General features: G+C 41.0%; 2 protein-coding genes across 3 annotated transcripts in view; both read left to right on the top strand.

Annotated features, from left to right (window-relative positions):
- The window catches only part of TMEM242 (transmembrane protein 242), a 48,952-nt gene that overhangs the window by 18,522 nt on the left and 7,809 nt on the right, over positions 1-22,621 (top strand). The window lies entirely within an intron of this gene.
- Positions 14,854-15,999, top strand: LDHAL6B (lactate dehydrogenase A like 6B). 2 transcript variants are annotated; one of them, XM_007186121.2, is made up of 2 exons: positions 15,001-15,221; positions 15,384-15,999. In XM_007186121.2, the coding sequence occupies exons 1-2, from the start codon at positions 15,001-15,003 to the stop codon at positions 15,997-15,999; spliced, it is 837 nt and encodes a 278-aa protein (XP_007186183.2). The 2 variants fall into 2 exon arrangements, with proteins under 2 accessions (XP_007186182.2, XP_007186183.2); XM_007186120.3 differs by having other exon boundaries at positions 14,854-15,999.

Raw genomic sequence — 22,621 nt, forward strand, 5'->3', positions numbered from 1 at the left:
ATTGGTGGGTAAAGCCTGAGTGGAGTGGATCCGAAGGAGAGTGGAGGAGAGAGCTTGGAGGCAGTGTGTATGGGCAAGTCTTGAGTTTTGCTGTAAAGAGAAAGAAAGAAATGGGGTCGTAGCTAGAAAGGGGAATGGGATCAAGAGAGGTTTTTTTTTTTTTTAAGTTGGGAGAAGTAACAGCATGTGTGTGTGCTGATAGGAGTGATTCAGTGGAGGGGGGAATTGATGCAAGGGAGAGGGAATTGCTGGAGTAATAGGGATTATTATTATTGAATTTTTCACATTTAGTTTAATCATAACTACATAGGCATTATTGTACTTTTCACTTAAAATATACTGATAGACAAACAGATGTTGCTTTTTTCTTAGTCTGAGTAACCTTTATTTTTAAAGTAACTGCCTGCTAGTCATTGTTTGCAACAATAAAGTAGGGATTACTTGAAAAAAGTTAGAAAACCCATGACTGAAGATTTTTTCTTTAAAAGGAACGCTATTTATTTATTTATTTATTTTGGCTGTGTTGGGTCCTCGCTTCTGTGCGAGGGCTTTCTCTAGTTGCGGCGAGCGGGGGCCACTCTTCATCGCGGTGCGCGGGCCTCTCACTATCGCGGCCTCTCTTGTTGCGGAGCACAGGCTCCAGACGCACAGGCTCAGTAGTTGTGGCTCACGGGCCCAGTTGCTCTGCGGCATGTGGGATCTTCCCAGACCAGGGCTCGAACCCGTGTCCCCTGCATTGGCAGGCAGATTCTCGACCACTGCGCCACCAGGGAAGCCCCGACTGAAGATTTTTGATGATTTTTATTGTTACCTCAATTTTGCTTTGACCAATATAAAATCTCTTCTTCCATTTCAGGGATTGTACCAGACATTTTAGACATAGCAGATTATTTAATCCTCACAACAGCCATGAAGTAGGTGTTAATATCCCCCATTTTATAAATGAGGAAATAGGGACTCAGGTTAAGTCATTTGCCCAAGATCACACAGCTTGTAATTGGCAGAGTCAAGATTTGAAGCTAAGTCTGATGGTCTGCAGAACCTGGTTCGCTTCCAATTTTACCTCTCTAGCTAAGGTGGGAGATAAAGGAGTAGGTGGAAGGGGCAGGGGAAGGAGCTGGTGAATCTGGTTTTGACTGTGGCGTGATCCACACAGTCTTGATCATTTGACAGGTTTTACTGGGTATCTTCAGTGTGGACCTCCCAACATCATAATTGACTTCAGTCTGGTATAGGACCAGCCATTCTTCTCTCATATGAGAGCAGTTATTTGAAAACAAATGGAAAAGATTGGGAGGAAATATGTCTGGTGATAATATGTGAAAGAATTATGGGCGTGTGGGTGAGTTTTGTATTTTACTTTTCTGTGTAATTCTTAAATATGTATTGCTTTGACAATAATACTGCTTTTTTAAAAATAGTCCTAGATTTTATTTTTATTAATTTATGCTGACTGTAAAGCACAGCTGCCTAGGAGTACACAAAACTTCCTTGACTACATATGAAATCTGCTTTGGGGGAGGGGCATGCAAATAATAATAAAGTTATTAAGCTTTTGGTTTCTATAAAAATGACGGTCTGTTAGTACTTCATATTGAGTGCATGGAATTGATAGGTAATGTTTCTAGAGTTTAGTAATGTAGGTCATAAATTGAGTAGTAAAGTTTTAAGGTATTTGAAAATATGAACAGTCTTTGATTTAGAAGAGTCATAATGAATCAATCCAAATTTTCATAGACCAACAAAATTAGGTTGTTTAAATTAAATTATATGCTTGAGAACTTGGGCTTTATGGGCTAGACTGTGCTATTTTAGTTTCTAGAATGTGAAATTTTTTGTTTTATGGCACTGATAAGAGGATTATTACCTAAATAAAATATTTGGGGGCGGGATTCTTTTCTTTTTTTTTTTTTTTTTTTAGGGGGATTCTTTTCTGATTGGCACTATTGAATGTATGGAGACTTGGAATCCTTTTATATTGCATCTTCATGTCTTTAACCAAAAAGAGAGAATGCAAATATCCTCTCCCTACTGGTAAGTCATTAGGCATATCAGTTTGATTTCCACATCTGAGAAGTCTCACAGAAAAATGAACCCACTGATACTTTTTTAGGACACATCTTTTAAAAGCAGTCGCGTTTTTTAATTTGTTTATTCAAAAGACATTTGTGGGCCTACCCTGAGCTGGCATTGAGCTAAGACAGCGCTCCCCAGTGGACTGTTAGTATGTAAGGCATAGGTTTTTAAGCGTTATGGGTGACTTTCCAAGGAAATTCTTATTATATGACCCTGCCCTGAGGCTTGTGGAGAGCAATGTGGTATATTTCGGTTCTGCATTTAGAGAGTTGTTGTTTTTTTTAAATAAATTTTTTTTTTTTTTTTTTTTTTGGCTGTGTTGGGTCTTTGTTGCTGCTCACGGGCTTTCTCTAATTGTGGCGAGTGGGGGCTACTCTTCGTTGCAGTGCACCGGCTTATCATTGTCGTGGCATCTCTTGTTGCGGAGCACGGGCTCTAGGCGTGTGGGCTTCAGTAGTTGTGGCACGTGGGCTCAGTAGTTGTGGCTTGCGGGCTCTAGAGCGCAGGCTCAGTTAGTTGTGGTGCACGGGCCTAGTTGCTCCGCGGCATGTGGGATCTTCCCAGACCAGGGCTCGAACCCGTGTCCCCTGCATTGGCAGGCGGATTCTTAACCACTGCGCCACCAGGGAAGCCCTGCATTGAGAGAGTTTTGATGAGGTTGCCCTGATTCCAGTGATGAACTTTTATCGCTGTTTACTTCCTCTCATTAGGAAACGTCATGTGTCTACGAGGAATGAAAAGTTTTAGTCAAAAAATGAGCAAAAATGGTTGCGGTCTGTGCACTCAGTAAGTAATTGAGATGATCATTCTAGATAAATGCATGTAAATCAGAATCAATTCCAGTGTCAAAATAGTTGAATTGTATTAAATCTCCAATGTAAACCAGTTCCATAGAAAAGGGTGCCATCTAGTGGCTGACCAAGAGCAGCTTGCGTTCCCTATTTTAATTCACAGCTACATCTGCTGGCTGAAAAGGCTTAAAGCAAAGCTCTTCAGTTTATTAGAAATATTTTGGATTTACTCTTTGTTTATTCATAATTAGTGCAGAATTTCATTCACATGGAACATGTTTAATACATCAGATATAAATAAAAAATTTTAATTTACACAATGGTAGATCATTTAATCAGAGGTTCCAAAAAAGGAGAGCTAGTGGAAGCTATCTTGTCAGCCAACTGTAGCAGATCAGGCCGCCCAGGATTTAAAATGGGACCCTGCCTGCCTTAGCGTAGGAATGAGTGCAGGTCCAGCCTGGCATCGCCACACCAGCTCCACCCTGCTGACCAGCCATGGGCATGGCCTGATTGCTCAGAATGGGTTCATCACTTACTTTGAATTACGGTATTTTATCATGTGGTTATGATCGAGGCAGCATTAATTTTATAACAGGAACTGAATTGTGAAAAGAATGAACATTTACTGTGGGTTCACGGTCCCCCTAATGCAGCTGTGCACATGAGCCTGGTGCATTCGGGCCATGTGAGTGCACAACATGGGGATGTGATTAGATTGTTTATTAGGGCAGGTGTTTTAAGTTTAGAGAATAGGGGCGATAAATGCTCTTCAGGCAGTAAGGGCGTTAGTGATACTAACTGGTAATCCCCCAGTTGTCAAAAAAAAAACCCATGCCACCTACAGTTATTTACATGTTAAAACTTTTTTACCTTTTATTATTTATAGGAGGTATTGAGCAAGAGGTTGAGCATATTTATGGTTAGGCTGTCTTGGTTTTTTTTTCTTCCCTTTGAAGGAGAAACATTAGGTGTATAAAAAATTCCTGATAGATAGGATTGGAATCACTATAGCTTTTTATGCCTAACGGTCCCGTGTTCTGCATTTGTTTGAAGTTATCTCAAAATATTGGTCAGAATCACCCACTGCTAACGTTTACTGTGGTTGTGTTAGAATATATCCATGATACCTGGTGTAGTTAAATTTACATGTCATTTATAGTTGTCTTCACAGGAGCTAAAACATCGATAGAAATAAAACCATGAATGGAAACATTCTCAGTTATTGTAAAATACTTTAAATTGTCCAGAGATTTAAATTTTAAAATTAACTCTTATAAATGGAGGGTTTTTTTTAACCATGGGATAAGAGGTATTTGTTTTTATTTACATATATTGGTGTTTATTTTTAAAGAAAAAATATATTTAGGACCTACTTTTTTTAAACAAAAATGGGTTTTTTGGGGCTTTCCTGGTGGCGCAGCGGTTGAGAGTCTGCCTGCTAATGCAGGGGACGCGGGTTCGAGCCCTGGTCTGGGAAGATCCCACATGCCGCCGAGCGACTGGGCCCGTGAGCCACAATTGCTGAGCCTGCGCGTCTGGAGCCTGTGCTCCGCAACGGGAGAGGCCGCGGTGGTGGGAGGCCCGCGCACCGCGATGAAGAGAGGCCTCCGCTTGCCGCAGCTGGAGAGAGCCCTTGCACAGAAACGAAGACCCAACACAGCAAAAATAAATAAAATTAAGAAGCGTTGTAAGAAAGGTTTAATTAAAAAAAAAACAAAAAAACAAAAACAAAAAAAACCAACTTACCCCATCTTCTAAAAAAAAAAAAAATGGGTTTTAAAATTAATTAATTAATTAATTTATTTATTGGCTGCATTGGGTCTTCGTTGCTGTGTGGGCTTTCTCTAGTTGCGGCGAATGGGGGCTACTCTTCATTGCGGTGCACGGGCTTCTCATCGCGGTGGCTTCTCTTGTTACAGAGCAGAGGCTCTAGGCTCGTGGGCTTCAGTAGTTGTGGCTCGCGGGCTCTACAGCGCAGGCTCAGTAGTTGTGGTGCACAGGCTTAGCTCCTCCACGGCATGTGGGATCTTCCCGGACCAGGGCTCGAACCCGTGTCCCCTGCATTGGTAGGCGGATTCCTAACCACTGTGCCATCAGGGAAGCCCATGGCTTTGCTTTTTGTAAAAAAAAAAAAAAAAATATATATATATATATATATATATATATATATATATATGTACTCATTGTTTGAAAAGAAAAAATCAGTGTAGAAAAGGTCAAAAACAAAAATCACCAAAGATCTCCCTGAATTGTAATCACTTATTATAGTAGGAACATCCTTGTAGAGCGTCTATAGGCATGCTCATATAATCATACATAAATATTGTTTTACTGTACTACTCTGGAACTTTTTTTCACTGAATAGTCATTAAGAACATCTTTGCACAGTGGAGTATATGAATCTCCATCACTTTTAATGGCTACATGGTACTCAATTGTATGTTATAATTTACTTAATCAGTCTCCAGCCAACAGCATTTAGATTGTAATTTTTCACTATCAAACACCATAGTGAACCTCTATAGGCATACATCTTTTTGTACTGTTCTTTGTCAAGAAATGTCTTCTAAAGACAGAAGATGCTATTGTTGAATCAAAGTGTATTTTTAAAATGTTTTTGATATTTGTTGCTAAATGGCCTTCCAGGAAAGTTTATACAATTTAGAAGATAACAGCAATGTATACAAGTTTCCTAGCACCCTTGCCATTAGTAGCTTTTATTACTCTGAAATTTTTGCCAATCTGATACGTGGAAAATTTCTTCCTTTATTGTGTCTCTCTGAACACCTTGCTGCTGTAAAGACTTTTATGGAAATAATCTGTGACTGGAGTCACAAATACTCTCCAGCCCCAGTCTTGCCTCCTCATCTAATATAGGTTGCTTTTTTCTCAAAAGGCCAGACCTCTTTTTCTTTAAAAAGCTAAAAGTAAAACATGTTAAAACATAACATATTTTAAATATTTCTCTAAAAAGTGTCATTTGACTTTCCTTTTCAAAGAAAGATTTTTTAAAATTCTTCTCCATTATGGTTCATCATAGGATGTTGACTAGAGCTCCCTGTGCTGTACAGCAGGACCTCGTGGCTTATGCATTCTCTATGTAATAGTTTGCGCTTGCTACTCCCAAACTCCTGGTCCCTCCCTCCCCCACAACTGCAAGGCTGTTCTCTCTGTCTGTGAGTCTGTTTCTGTTTTGTAGATAAGTTCATTTGTGTCATTTTAGATTCCACATGTAAGTGATAGCGTATGGTATTTGCCTTTCTCTTTCTGACTTTGCTTAGTTAGTATGATCATCTCTAGGTCCATCCATGTTGCTGCACATGGCATTATTGCATTCTTCTTTATGGCTGAGTAATATTCCATTGTACATATATATACATCTTCTTTATCCATTCATCTGTTGATGGACATTTAGGTTGTTTCCATGTCTTGGCTACTGTAAGTAGTACTGCTGTGAACATAGGGGTGCATATATCTTTTTGAATTACAGTTTTGTCCCGATATATTCCCAGGAGTGGGATTGCTGGATCATATGCCAACTCTATTTTTAGTTTTTTGTGGAACCTCCATACGGTTCTCCATAGTGGCTGCACCAACTTACATTCCCACCAACAGTGCAAGAGGGTTCGCTTGTCTCCACACCCTCTCCAGCATTTATTATTTGTAGACTTCTTGATGATGGCCATTCTGACCGGTGTGAGGTGATACCTCATTGTAGTTTTGATTTTCATTTCTCTAATAATTAGCAATGTTGAGCATCTTTTCATGTGCCTATTGGCCATCTGTATGTATTATAAGAAAGATCTTTTAAAAGAAGTAATATTATACCTTATCTCTGAGACAATGGTGAATGCACTCTAACAAAATTTATTTTCTCCAGCTCTTTTTTGTAGCTGTTGCTAAGCATACTTTTATATTAATATTTAGGCTCACTTCTTAATTACCTTATGACCAGCTTGAGGGCTTTTGCTAATTACAGTCAAATTTCTTTTACTTTTTGCTGATTTCAGTTTTACCAACATTCTGGTATAGCTCATATTAAATACATTTATTCTTACACCGTGTTTACTTACTTCAAATGAAAGCAGCATTGTAGGGTGAATGCTTGAACCCCACACGTAAAATAAAACTATGGAAAAGCTTAAAAGTTTTTAACTTCTAAGATATCTAAGAAGGAAATAAACTTCATGCTGTATACTTTTCATTGGTTTAGGTCAAAGATTAAAAACAAATTCGAGTCTCCTGGCAAACTGTTTAATGGTAGCCACTTCTGAGCGGTCTGCAGGGGAAGTCTGAAACACGGCTGAAACGTTTCCCTCTGTGTCCTCGCCTAATCTAATTTCAGTGCTTCCAAAGATTTCTACCAGCTCCGCCCCCAGGAAGAAAGCTTCAGTTTCTTATTCTGACTGCCTTATGTCAGCAGCCGCCGCCTTGCTTCCTCTTCCTGATGGTGCTTCCTAGACCGCCCAGAACGCAGTCGTCATGGTCTTGCAGAGATAGCGCCATCTGTCAAGCCCTCGGGCCTTCAAACAGCTTAAGCACTGAGGAATATTTTTCCTGGAATCATTTTTAAATTAATTGGAAGTGGCACTGTGCGTCAGTTAAATTCAGGTCTGAGGTGACAAGAACATCTCTATACTCCTTATTTCCCATTCCATTGCAGCTCTAATAGGCTTGGCATCCCAGTGGTGAGAGGTACTCTGTGTGAATGTGAAGGAGCAATTTGGTGACAGAGAGACCGAATCAAAGGGACTTGCTCAGTTTAAAATGGGATGTAATGACTGATGTCCTTTCCCTTTTTTTTTTTTTTTTTTTTTGCCAAGGGTTGGGGGAAATCAGCCGTTTTGGCGTATTGCCAAGATTCCTCTTTAAAAACCTACCAGTTTCCTTTTACAAGTGAAATAGGGCCCCAAGCATCTTATAAAGCATTTTATAAAGTAAGAATGTGCAACACTTACCAGGAAAGATAAGCTCTGCCATAAAAGCCTTCTTGTTCCAGGCCTGACACAAATCAGGCTTAATCACCTCAAGAATGTTCCCAGTCTCACTCCGCTGGAGGGAAGGTAGCCTTGATTTCACTTGGGTTTCTTATTGAGCATAGAAAATTGGACTCACATGAGCAGGTCTCTCTAACCAAAGCATTGTGGAGTGCAGACCTGATAGCGCACGCTTTCCCCTTCAGCTTTGTGTAAGTATTTCCTGACTGAAATACTTCTAACAATGTTAAGAAGAAATCTTTTTTTTTGTTTTAATGTGCTGTATATCTTTCCACAACGCAGATTGTGTTGAACATAATTTCACTTTTTCTTGATGACTCAGATATATCAGTTATCATTTGCTTCTGTGCTAACAGATTCTGGGCTTTCATAGTTCTTATTCTTTTTGTACTTCTTCCTGATCCTACTTTGGCTCTTGTTTTTCACTTCCCACCATCCTGTTTACTTCAGGTTCCTTCTTTGCCCTTGTATTTTCTCCACGGTTCTATCCATTCCAGTGGCTTCATCCACATGCAGACAACTGCCAGGACTGCGTCTTCAGCCAGACCCCTGAGCTCCTAGGTCATGGGCCCGTTTGACTGGGCCCTGATGCTTGGATGTCCTACCGGTGTCATGTGTGTTTCCACCTGAACTGTCATTTACCCCCCCCCCCATTTCGCCCCCCAACCTACTGCCGGGTCACCCACAGTGAATGGCAATATCATCCGTCATCTAGCAATGCTGCTGGACTGAAAAGCTGGATCTTATGACCACACTCCTCTCACCCCTGTATCTGATCAGTCACCACGTCTTGCTCCTCCCCCACCCTCACAGCCACTGTAGCTGGGGCACCTTCCTGCCCCAAGATGCTTATCACAGCTGGTGTCCCTTCTCCCTGCCTGCCACCTTGCCCCGTCACAGCCCTTCTCCCACACTACGGCAAGGACGCACTGGCCCTCATCTTCCCCGCACCTCTGCCTTTCTACCATGGGTGAAACATCCATGCTGCGGCCAAAGCCCCCCACGCATGAGGGCATTCAACCGCCTCCCACCCCATCTACCCAAGGACCTCGCTCCCATAATTATCCCCAGCCTTTGATGAGCATCAGTTTTCCCTCTGCTGCAGTGTGTAGAGACGTGCTCTAGTTTCTCCAAACTCTAAAAGTCTTCTCTTGGTGTTCCTCACCCTCCTCCAGGTACCAGCCCATTTGCCTGCTTCCCATCATAGAGGAGATTTCTTGAAAAGAGTTGCCTGTGATCACTGTCTCCACTTCCTCTCCTTTTTCTCCTCAGTCCGGCTGCTTTCCCAGCACACCCAAAACTGCTGGTGTGGGTCGCCAGGGCCCTCCTTGTTGCCAGATCCAGGTCTTGTTGTTATCCTTCTGTTACTTGACCTCTCAGCAACACTTGACACAAGTGAGCATTCTCCCCTCTCTTGGCTTCTACCCCTTCCACCTCACTGGCCATTTTTGTGCATCTCCTTTTCTGGCTCCTCCCCTGCAGACCTGGAAGTGTTGGAGTGTCCGGTGGCTTCATACTTGGACGCTTCTGTTCTCCATCTGTCCTCAGCCCTTGGTGCTCTTGCCTAGTCCCTGGCATTAAAAACAATCTATACAGTCTGATAATGTCCAAATACATAGCTCCAGCCTGACCTTCAGATTTACCTTGAAACCGCACATGGTCCATCTCGTCTCACAGACATGTCAAAGCCCCACGTCCCAACCAGAAGTTGTGGTTTCCTCTCCTCCTCCCCAACTTGCTCCTCCCTTAGTCTCTCCCATTTCAGTGAGTGCCACTCCCATCCCCCCAGTCGTTCAAGCCAAAAACCCAGCAGAGAATCATGGTAGATTTTCTCATTTCCCGTCATTCCCTTCACCTAAGCCGTGAGCAAGTCCTGCTCGTTAGCCCAGCTGCTAAACAGAGCCTGGCTCTTTCATCTCTCTCCACCTCCATTCGTCTTTTCCCTGGTGTATTGAAATAGTTTCTTGTCTAGTATCTCGGCCTCTCCTTTACTTCCCCTAGAATTTTTTTTCCACGCAGATATTTTTTAAATGTAGGTCAAATCATGTCACTCCTTTATTTAAAAACCCTTCAGCATCTCCTGTTGAGGAAGTCTCACAGGATGTAGCCCCACCTACCTTGCTGACCTCATCTTGAGCCACCACCGTCACCTCTCCCATCCCACGCCCACCTTGCCCTGCCAGGCCCTGGGCCTTCTTGTTCCTTCAGCACGCCAGCCTTATGTCTGCATAGGGCCTTTCTAGCTTTGCCCAGGAAACTCCTTCCCTGGGTCTTTGCAGGGCTGGCTCTATGTTACCATCCAGGGTTTCAACCCAAATTTATTTCACCCCCTCAGAGAAGCTTCCCCAGACCATCTAATTAAAATACAGTAGCCTCTTCATTCCCACCACTCAGTTCCTCTCTGATGCTATCCTGTTTTCTTTTCTTCATGACACTTGTTACAAAATGAAGTTATATTGACCATTTTAAAACGTTAATCTGTTTTTGCTAAAAGAACATAAATTCTAAGAGAGTGGAGTTTACCTTGTTCATTGCAGTATCCTCAGCACCTGCACCGTGCCTACTAGCACAGAGGAGGTACTTAGTGAACTCTGTTGGATGAAATCTGATCACACTGCTTCTGTCACTTCGGTGGCACGCTCTTGCCTTGAGAATACATTCCAGGTTCCTTGAAGAGGTTTGTCAGTTCCTGTGTGATCTGGCCCCTGCTTATTCTTTAACTCATTGCTTCTCGACCGGGGGGGGGAGGTGTGTGTGGCAAATTTGCTGTGTCCCACCCGCCCACCTCCACCCACGACGGAGATTTGGCAGTGTCTGGAGGTACCGTCTGGGCCGTCATAACTACAGGAGAGCTACTGGCATCTAGTGGGTAGAGGCCAGGGAAGCTGAGGAACATCCTGCAGTGCATAGGACAGGCCCACAAAGAATGATCTGGTCCAGAATGTCAGGAGTGCTGCGGTTGAGAGTCTAGCTGTGCCTCTAATAAGCCTCTGTCTCGGTCAGAGGTCTAGCCGTGCCGAAAGGCCATGTGCTTTCTAGCCTCAGAGATTTGTCCTTGCTGATCCCCCACCTGGAACACCCCTTTCTTTCTTCACTATTCCCAGTTGCTGCTGACCCTCTTTGTTGCCCAGATGGAGTCTGGAGGCAAATTAGTTTTTAAACTTTATAACGTGGAGTTAATCTGTTTTGGCAGTTTGGAGTTTATAAAGGTAACTTAAGGTTACCTCAAATTGAAAGTAACTTCCATACACAAAAATATCCTTTGTGTCATTTTTTTTTTAGATGGGTAGAGCTGTTGTTACTGAGGACTAGAGTATTATTTCTATTAAGCCAATTGCAGAGAATAAATGAGCTGAATTAGTAAAACAGCACTTATGCAGTTAGAGCCTATAGCCATAAAATTACTCTCTCAATTTTTAGATACGATTTAGGATGTTTAAACACATACTAATGAATATTAATTTCTTTTTTTTTCATGTTTTGTGCCACATTAAAATAATTCCTTTTTAATGATTAATACAAGCAGCTTTTTTACATTGCATTCAAAATTATGTGTAAGATGATGCCTTTAAAGAACAAAAGTGAGGTCTGGGTAACTTATCAGAAGAGCTTGCCAATTCATGTTATAGTATTTGAATACCATAAATAGGAAGTTGGTGTCAGGGTTGCTTTTTGAATGGACATTCTACCTTTATTCTACTCAGGAGACAAAGCTTTGTGGCCCTGCTTTTGTCTTTCGCCCAGCATTCCCAGTATTGCTGACGAAAGAAAATACTTTGAGGTACTGTGATTTGTAAAGACGCCCCACACGAGGATTATGGAGCTAGGTAGATTTTAGTATCTATGAGCAACAGAATCACAGCCCACTAATTTTTTTAAAAAACTACAATTTGCATTTTATGAATTTCAAATCACAAGACTTTTAAAATAATTGTGTTTATATAATGTTCTACTTGCATGCTGGTGAGTTTATAGCTTACAGTATTAACACTGCTTTCATTGCATCTTGTTTGTTTGTTTTTTTTTTTCAAATCAAGGGTTTTGTGCACGGATTATTTTCTTAAAAGTTTTCGACAGAACAAAACATTTTAAATAACTTCAAAGGATAAAAATATTCCTTCTGCCTTTGCATATTTATTTTACTGTGTTTCTAGCACTGTAGAATTTTTTTTTTAATTTGTATGTTCTAAGGTGGTAAAGGTGGGCATTAGCTTTGAAAGTAATTAAGAAATCTTTTAGCTTATTCGTAGCTTTATCTGAAATTTATGCATCAACCTTGCTAAGAAACCCCAGACAGGCACCATTTTACTTACTCCTTTATTCAGAACTCCAGCACCAGGTGGATTCTCCAGCCCTGCCTTTCCATCTCACTCACCTTTTAGCCCTCTAGCCTTACTTGGGTCAGTTCTGTAGTTATTTCCTCATTCTTTTCTACCACAAACATTTACTGAATCCCTATTCATATACCAAGCTCTGTTCTGGAGAATAGGGATATGCTGTTAAATAAAAAGTGATCCCTTTTGGAGTGACAAATTCATAAGTAATTACATTTAACTGTGTGTGATAAATCCTGTAATGGAGAGAGGTACACAGTACACTGGTGGCGGATTTTTAAAAAGTCAATTCTCCTTGGGAGATTGTAGAAGACTTAGGAGAGCATGGAATATTTGAACTGGACTCCTAGATGGAAAAAGGGCAGGGGGAGCTGGGGATGAGAGTCCAGGTGGAAGGAATAGAGTGACTTAGTTTACAACCATTCTTGGTCCAGACGCTTGCTAGTCATCTTTATTTCCTGCTTCCTCCCTCCTAAGTGGTGTAACCAAAAGTATTATGGCATAATCCTGCCATCAGCTATAATATTATACTGAATTTTGAATAGATAATTTGAATTAGATTTTCCATTCAAAAGGAATAATGAGGCACCTAAGATAGAAGGTCATTAGGGAGCTGGCTAGCTATAGTTGGCTTTCCACATCTTTGGGTAGACCTAAGTCATCTGTTCATCTTTTTTAGTTCTTTCCTTCTTATCTCAAGACTTATTGTAAATAAAAGGCTGCTTTGTTTGAGATATTTTTATTTTGGAGAGTGTTATTTTTCTCAAAATTGATTTAGTGTGGCTAAGGGGAAAAACTGAAGAGGCAGCTGTCATAGTGATGGTATTTCTGAAGAGGTTCAAACTCTAGAAAGAAAATTACTGTAGAAAAACGCCGTCTAACTAAGAGTCTTTATGTCCTTGAATTTCATCCTCAAGAACACTTATAAGAAAAATGACTTGACTGGTCAAAGGAATCATTGTAGGAAAAAGGTGAGAACAGGCATCAGGTTAAAACATTTCAAGCTATGACTGGGATAAAAGAAAGAATAAGATGTCAGCCACCATTAAATAAAGATCATTTAAAGATTCTCCTTTTTAATTTGACAAATGGTGACAAATCTGACCACCAGGGTGGAGAGAACGCATGTATGTGGTGCTCTTACCATTTTGTGTGTCACGGAGCTTGTACTGTACCATCTAAACAGGGTGCCAGCAAGTCCCACTGAAACAGGATTGCAGGATCTCCACTGTTACCACACTTTTCTCACCTCTCACCAGCTCCTTTGCTTATTGTTGCTCTCTTCCTGGACTGCAGCTCAGTGGCAGAAAGAATGAGAATAGCTTGTCAAGTCCTGAATATAAAATATTCATTTTGTCAAGATTTGGTATTCTAAAATGGAATATATATGTATACATACATACACACACACACACACATATATAAATATACACACAATTTTTTTTTCTGCCTGTGAGGAGGCTGCATGTACCAAGAGCTCCGTTAGGGGAGAACATACTGCTTTCTTGGAATGAGGAAAGCTTTGAGGAATCATTACATGGTCAGAATTCTGTTTATATAAGTGAGGAGAAAGTACTATTATTTTTGTTTGGACTTTTATAGTTTATTGGATTTAAGGGTATATATATATATATATATATATATATATATGTGTGTGTGTGTGTGTGTATATATATATATATATAAAACATATATGTATCAGATGTAAAGTTTTTATTTCCTTAGAAATTTGAAAGGACATTCATAATACTGACCAGAAAAATGCAGAGGAAAGTAAGGTATACTGATGCCATATTGTACTAGCTAATATTTTACTACTTTAATCAATAATCTGGTTTGTGCAGTTGGTCAAAATTTGCCATTTTAAGGACATAGAAGATATATCTTCATGCTAATATTAGGCTACATCATCATCATCTTTCTACTTGAGAAGTCGTTTTTGATCAGGACTCTCAGTTAGGAGCTTTCCTTTGTCATGACTGTTTGACTAGCTCACGGTCGGCTCCTGCCCCTTGTCGTCAGGATCCTGCGACTTCCGCAGTTACGGTCGTGACTGGCATAAAGGCAGCGGAAGCCTTTCCAAATATAAGGTTCTCGAACTGGATACAACGGGAAACAGGAGTCCCACTTTTCCAACGGATGCAGGGAAATGGTGCAGGAGGCCATTGGGAGACAAAGGATACGCACCTGGTTATTCCTGGCAGGGATACAGTTAAGAAAATTTAACCTTGTTTTCATCTGTACTTAATGGAAATGTTTTTACTTGGCATATGTAGTGAAAACAGAAAATCAGTAATCCCAAGGATCTGGGTTGGCTCATTATACATGCTAAGTAGTGGAGAGAATTCGAGTTCTTAAAATTGTAACTCCAGAATTCATTTGCGAGAGGAGCCCTTCCGCGTCGTCGTCCGTCCCCACCCCCCCAGTCAGATCGGACCTGCAGTACTTTGTGGAGGCCCGTTTGAGGCCACGAGAGCTGGGCCCGCCTTGCGCAGCCGCAGTAGCCGGCCGCGGCCAGCGGTCCCGGCCTTGCGCAGCCGCAGTAACGGGCTGAGCAAACGGCCAACGGGCACAGCTCTCCGCTTTTGAGCTTGTCAGGCTGCCCGCTGCCTTCTTCCTATCTCTCTTCCTTCACCTCTCCAGTGAGTAGCCATGAGCTGGGCTGTGGGAATGCTGCGCGCCAGCCAGAGAGTGGGCGCTGTGAGAGCGAATTGCCTGTGCCCGGGGATGGAGCTGAGTCCCCGCCAGCCGGCAGGCGTCGCCCGCAGGGGCGCCTGGCCCATCGCCCCCGCGTGCAAGATGGCTACGGTCAAGTGTGAGCTTATGAAGAATTTCCCCTCAGAGGAGCCCGTTTGTTGCAATAAGATCTCCATTGTAGGAACTGGCTCGGTTGGCATGGCCTGTGCTGTCAGCATCCTGTTAAAAGGCCTGAGTGATGAACTTGCCTTGGTGGATGTTGACGGAGGCAGACTGAAGGGTGAGACAATGGATCTTCAGCATGGCAGCCCTTTCGTGAGAATGCCCAATATTATTTCCAGCGAAGATTACCTGGTCACTGCAAACTCCAACCTCGTGATTATCACAGCAGGTGCACGCCAGGAAAAAGGAGAAACACGCCTTAATTTAGTCCAGCGAAATTTGGCCATCTTTAAGTTAATGATTTCCAGTATTGTTCAGTACAGTCCTCGCTGCAAACTGATTGTTGTTTCCAATCCAGTGGATATCTTAACTTACGTAGCCTGGAAGTTGAGTGAATTTCCCCCAAACCGTATTATTGGGAGTGGTTGTAATCTGGACACTGCCCGTTTCCGTTTCTTGATCGGGCAGAGGCTCGGTATCCATTCTGAAAGCTGTCATGGGTGGATCCTTGGAGAGCATGGAGACTCAAGTGTTCCTGTGTGGAGTGGAGTGAACATCGCCGGTGTCCCTCTGAAGGATCTGAACGTAGATATAGGAACTGATAAAGATCCTGAGCAGTGGAAAAATGTGCACAAAGATGTGGTTGCTAGTGCCTATGAGATTATTAAAATGAAAGGTTATACTTCTTGGGCCATTGGCCTGTCTGTAGCTGACTTAACAGAGAGTATTGTGAAGAATCTTAGGAGAGTGCATCCAGTTTCCACCAGGATTAAGGGTCTCTATGGAATAAGTGAAGAAGTATTCCTCAGTGTTCCTTGTATCCTGGGAGGGAGTGGTATTACCGACCTTATAAAAGTAAAGTTGGCCCCTGAAGAAGAGGCCCATCTGCAGAAGAGTGCAAAAACACTTTGGGAAATTCAAAAGGAGCTTAAGTTTTAAAGTTGTTTAAAACTACCATTCTGAAGTTATTGAAGAAAAGAGAGTAGTTATGGAGTTGTGTATGTCCAATTTTTTAATAAACTTGAATTCCTAAAAGTTGGAAACAGGGAAGGGGGTGGAGGGACTCCCCTGTTTATTTAGCACCCCCACCCCCAGCTCTTTTATTTAGCATCCAGATGCTGGATTATACTTTTTTTTTTTTAAACAATTCCTAAGTGACTGCATCAAAGAAGGTGTTTTTGTACCACTGATGTACCAGTCCTTGCCCTGTGTATGTGTGTGTGTATAGTTGCCAGTTGTCCCCAAAAATGTAGGATGCAGGTGTTTGTTGTATTACAGAAATTCTGATTCTTTTCATTAAGTACAGGTTCATTCTTTTGTTCTGGGTGACTTATACCTATGTTCATTTATATACTGTTTTTTTGAAGTTGTAACTTCTTATACAATGTGAAAATAAACGTATACACAGAAGCATTTTCTGTAATGGAGCCATCAGCTGTCTTCATTGCCCTATGACAGCCTATCAGCCAGGCTTTCAAAAAGGCATCGTAAAATGGGAGCTGGAAGCAGGTCCTGTGTGTGCTTGCGTGTGTGTGCATGCTCATGTATATGTACCAGTGAAGCAGGATCATTAAGTAAAAAATGAAAATAATAGTGATTTAGTTGGTAGCTATTATAAAGTATTTAATGCAGTAAAGTATAAAGCTTTAGAAAGAGGCCTGACAGAGGTGGTAACAGTTACTAAAAATAAAGTCGGACTGAAATAATTTTAGAACTGCCTCTGAGAACCTGACCTCTTAGCACATTAAATCAAGAAGCACATTATAAATTGTTCCTATTGGGCTGAGTCTTACCTGCAGAGTGTGCCCTGGCCCTAAGACACTCCAGGGTCATCTCTGTTGCTCAGTTTACTTCACATTAACAGAAAGCTTTTGCCTTTGAATTGTGCCCTGTTAATCATTGTCATAAAATTTGGCCATTTTAATGAGTACTTCAGGGATTGTATTTCTCAGAAAGTTACATGTTCGCTTTTTATTCCTAAATCAATTGACTTTACTACAGATTCTATACTGTACGGATGTGATACAGTGAAGGTTTAGGAGAAAGTAAAGATGCTCATCTGACCTTTATCTAAATAATGGTACTAATAACTTAGGAAATGAGAATCTTAGCCTTCCTATGCAATTGAATATTAAATAAATTATATGTTTATGTTCAAACATATCTCAGGTTTGGTGTGGATATCAATAGGTCTAATCAAAATTGAAACGTACTAGCATCTGCTTGCTTTGTTTTTTTTTGTTTGTTTTCTTGGCTGCATTGGGTATTCGTTGCTGCGCACGGGCTTTTCTCTAGTTGTGGCGAGTGGGGGCTACTCTTCGTTGTGGTGCACGGGCTCAGTAGTCGTGGCTCGCGGGCTCTAGAGCGCAGACTCCGTAGCTGTGGCACACGGGCTTAGCTGCTCCGCGGCATGTGGGATCTTCCCGGACAGGGCTCGAACCCGTGTCCCCTGCATTGGCAGGCGGATTCTTAACCACTGCGCCACCAGGGAAGCCCCTAGCATCTACCTTCTAAATTAAGCCACTCCTGCTTAGTTCAGTTTTATCAAGTAGACATAGGACAGTGATCCACCCCCAAAAACTGACCCTTTACTTAACCATGCTGATCAGAGCTCCCCTACTATTTCATTGAAAATATCAAAATGTTCTGATTACCCAGGAAGCTGTGTCATATTATGGGATTAATCGATGTGATGAGCTCCGTGAAGGTGGGAAGAGTGGTGGTTTGATTGTTCCACGTGGTTCTAAAACCTTTTTAAGCTTAATTGCACCAAGTTTCTCTTCCCCTTTGTCCAGCCCTTGCATTTTTATTCAGCCATGTTTCAGCCAAATTTAATGTAATATTGAAGGAGATCAGAGCCTGCCTTATGTCTGTTTTGTAATTCTCTTCACCAGCTACTTCAGTCAGGATAAGCTGGGTTATACTATAGTAAAAAATAATCTCCAACTGTGTGGCTTAAAATAACCAAGGTTTATTTCTCTCCTAAAATTCACTGGGTTTACACAACTTTCTAGGGAAGCTGCCCTCCACAGGCTGGCTTCATACCTCAAGTTTCTTTGATCTTGAGGCACCACTGCAGCAGCACAGGTTTCCATGATTGCTATGGAAAGGGAAGAGAAGCCTGGAGAATTGAACACTTGCAATTATGTGCTTCCACCTTGGAAGTGACACACATCTCTCTTCCTCATGTTTCATTAGCCAGAATTAGTTAGATGGTTACCTAACTTCAAGAGGGTAGAGAAGTAAAACCCCCTGTATCTAGAAGCAGATGAGTACTGGCTATCAGTGAGCATTGGTAATAATCTGCCATATAGCATTCTCAATAACATGGTCACCATTGCAAGAGATACATATTATAGGCTTTTTAAGTCATTTTTATTTAAAGCTGGCACATGAGTAGAGGTTGTAGAGGTGCCCTGTCTTTCCAGGTCACAGAACCAGGGTGGTTGTGGGGAAAGAGCCTGGATATCAGTCAGGCAATTGTACTCATAAACCAGATCACCATGGGTGGGTTAACCTCTCTGACCTCTGGTTTCTCATATGTAAAGTGGTGGTCCTCATTTCTGCCACACAGAATTGTGAAGACTAAATAAAAGCCTACTGCTTGGTATGGTGTCTGGCATATAGGTGATCTCAAATGGCAGACATTGTTATTCTTGTTCAGGGAACATTTATAGTCTTATTCTGTTTTATGAAGAAGCTGTATTTCCAGGTTCTTCAGAATTACCATTGGCACTGTAATTATTGACATATCCAAAGGCTTTCTCGTCAGTAGGTCTTATAAAGCGTTCATTATTCTAACCTCAGCACAGAGGCTGGCAGCAGTCCTGTACCTGCAAGTGAGAAAACTGAAGCTAAATGAGCTAGTCAATGACAAAGACATTTTAAAACTTGAAGCTTTTAATTCCAATAGCTGTCTATTTATTAGAATAAATGCTGTAAGGGTTTTCTCAAATTAAATTGGGGGCATAGCCTCAGCTTTTTTTTTTTTTTTTTTTTAATTTTTTTTTTTTTTTTTTTTTTTAATTTTATAGCTACTTTATTTTATTTATTTATTTATTTATTTTTGGCTGTGTTGGGTCTTCGGTTCGTGCGAGGGCTTTCTCTAGTTGCGGCAAGCGGGGGCCACTCTTCATCGCGGTGCGGGGACCACTCTTCATCGCGGTGCGCGGGCCTTTCACTATCGCGGCCCCTCCCGTTGCGGGGCACAGGCTCCAGACGCGCAGGCTCAGTAGCTGTGGCTCACGGGCCCAGCTGCTCCGTGGCATGTGGGATCTTCCCAGACCAGGGCTCGAACCCGTGTCCCCTGCATTAGCAGGCAGATTCTCAACCACTGCGCCACCAGGGAAGCCCATAGCCTCAGCTTTTAAGTAATTTTTCAGCACACTATGTATTAGACCAAAAGTTTTCGTGTTGTTTTTTTCCTTGCCAAGACATGCATGGTAAATGTACAGCATATCCCATGTTTCACTCCTGGCATACCGGCTAAATCGCCCTTCAAAAAGCTGTTGAGGTGTGAATGAGAGTAGTAAACATTATTGGAGACATGATCGTGAATCTATTTTAATATCTAAAAAGTCAATCAGAATGTCCATGTTAGTGACAAATTACTTGTAATACATTTTCCAGTTGTCGTAACACTCTTTGAGAACTGCTGCTTTGGAGAGTGGTAGTTTCTGATAATATTACAACCCAGCACTGTTGGACACAAACATTGGGACTTAAGGATGCGGTTCTTGGAGCAGTGGGCTCATTGCCTAGGGAGTGCCATTTGTGTCTTAGTCTTTGTGGAGAGCAGCCCCTGGAGTTGTGCAGTACAGAGTGGCCCTGTTCAGAAGGGTAGGTTTGTGGTCCATAATCATGGAAAAATTCTCCCTGGTCAGAGATGAAACAGGAAAGAGGAGGACTGCAGGGAAGAGGTCCCAGAGTTTGGAAAATGCTTCAGAGTAAAGCTGAGTTGCTAGATAGAGACTCAAGTTCCCAGAATGCCCCATCTTCACCAAACTTTTGAGGTGTTAGGGTAGGGGGATGGTTCTGTGGCAATAGCTGTAATTATTATTGTGGAATTCAGTACATTTATTTTATAACGATTTTTGCTTAAATGTACTCAATCCCTAAATCTTTTGTCAAGCACATTTTTAAGCAGGGGAATGTTCTGTTGGCCTGTACTAGAGTATCACTGATAAGACCAGCACTTCTGATCTGCATATCAGCAATTGAAACAGGTGGAAAAAACTGAAGGTTTTCGTTTACTATCCATATACTATAAATAGTGTAAGCTTAAAAACTTTCTGTGAGCCCTACTGTTGAAAGCAACTTGAGGCCCTGTTTATAAGTAGGGTGTAAGTAAAGACTCTGGGTTTCCATTCCCACAGCTGTAAAATTTAAAAAAATTTTTTTCATTGAAGTATAGTTGATGTACAATATTATAGAAGTAACAGGTGTACAATATAGTGATTCATAATTTTTCAAGGTTATACTCCATTTATAGTTATAAAATATTGGCCATATACCCTGTGTTGTAGAATATATCCTTGTAGCTTATTTTGTACATAATAGTTTGCACCTCTTAATCCCCTACCCTTATATTGCTCCTCCCCCCTTCCCTCTCCCCAGTGGTAACCACTGGTTTGTTCTCTGTATCTGAGTCTGTTTTCTTTTTTGTTATATTCACTAGTTTGTTGTATTTTTTAGATTCCACATATAAGTGATATCATACAGTATTTGTCTTTCTCTGTCGGACTTATTTCACTTAGCATAATGCCCTCAAAGTCCATCCATGTTGTTGCAAATGGCAAAATTTCATTCCTTTTTATGACTGATTAGTATTACATTGTATATATATATACCACATCATGTTTATCCAGTCATCTGTTGATGGACACTTAGGTTGCTTCCATATCTTGGCAATTGTAAATAATGCTGCTATGAACATTGGAGTGCATGTATCTTTTCAAATTAATGTTTTTGTTTTTTTCAGATATATACCCAGGAATGGAATTGCTGGGTTATATGATTGTTTTATTTTCAGTTTTTTGAGAAACCACCATACTTTTTTCCACAGTGGCTACACCAATTTACATTCTCACCAACAGAGTACAAGGGTTCCCTTTTCTCCGCATCCTCGCCAACATTTGTTATTTGTGTCCTTTTTGAGGATAGCCATTCTGACAGGTGTGAAGTGGTATCTCATTGTAGTTTGATTTGCATTTCCTTGATGATTAGGGATGTTGAGCATCTTTTCATGTGCCTGTTGGCCATCTGCATGTCCTTTTGAAAAAATGTCTATTTAGTTCTTCTGCCCATTTTTTAATTGGGTTGTTTGTTTTTTTAAAATTTTGAGTTGTATGAGCTGTTGATATTTGTTGGATATTAACCCTGTATCGGTCATATTATTTGCAAATATCTTCTCCCATTCAGTAGGTTGTCTTTTCGTTTTGTTGATGGTTTCCTTTGTTGTACAAAACCTTTTAACTTTAACTGGGTCTCATTTGTTTATTTTTGCTTTCATTTCCTTTGCTTCAGGAGACAGATCCAAAAATATATTGCTATAATTTATGTCAAAGAATGTTCTGCCTGTGTTTGCCTCTAGGAGTTTTATAGTTTCCAGTCTTACACTTAGGTCTTTAATCCATTTAAAAATTTTTGTGTATGGTGTTAGAGAATGTTCTAATTTCATTCTTTTACTTGTAGCTGTCCAATTTTCCCAGCACCACTTATTGAAGAGGCTGTCTTTTCTCCACTGTATATTTTTGCTTCCTTTGTTATAGATTAATTGACCATAGGTGCATGGGTTTATTTCTGGGCTCTCTGTTCCATTGATCTACGTGTCTGTTTTTGTATCAGTACCATACTGTTTTGATTACTGTAGCTTTGTAGTATAGTCTGAAGACAGGGAGTGCGATTCTTCCAGCTCTGTTCTTCTTTCTCAAGATTGCTTTGGCTATGTGAGATCCTTTGTGTTTCCATACAAATTTTAAAGTTATTTGTTCAAGTTCTGTGAAAAAAATGCCATTGGTATCTTGATAGGGATTGCACTGAGTCTGTAGATTGCCTTGTGTAGTATGGTCATTTTAACAATATTAACTCTTCCAACCCATGAACATGGTATATCTTTCCATCTGTTGGTGTTGTCTTCAGTTTCTTTCATCACTGCCATAGTTTTCCAAGTACAGGTCTTTTACCTTCTTAGGTAGGTTTATTCATTGGTATTTTATTCTTTTTGATGCAGTGGTAAATGGGATTGTTTCCTCAATTTCTCTTTCTGATAGTTCATTGTTAGTGTATAGAAATGCAACAGATTTCTGTATATTAATTTTGTATCCTGCAACTTTACCAGATTCATTGATGAGCTCTAGTAGTTTGCTGGTGGCATCTGTAGGATTTTTTTTAATTTATTGTATCATGTCATCTACAAACAGTGACAGTTTTACTTCTTCCTTTCCAATTTGTATTCTTTTTATTTCTTTTTCCCCTCTGATTGCTGTGGCTAGGACTTACAGTACTATGTTGAATAAAAGTGGTGAGAGTGGACATCCTTGTCTTGCTCCTGATCTTAGAG

This window comes from Balaenoptera acutorostrata, chromosome 14 (assembly GCF_949987535.1).
Source record: "Balaenoptera acutorostrata chromosome 14, mBalAcu1.1, whole genome shotgun sequence".
Classification (NCBI taxonomy): domain Eukaryota; kingdom Metazoa; phylum Chordata; class Mammalia; order Artiodactyla; family Balaenopteridae; genus Balaenoptera; species Balaenoptera acutorostrata.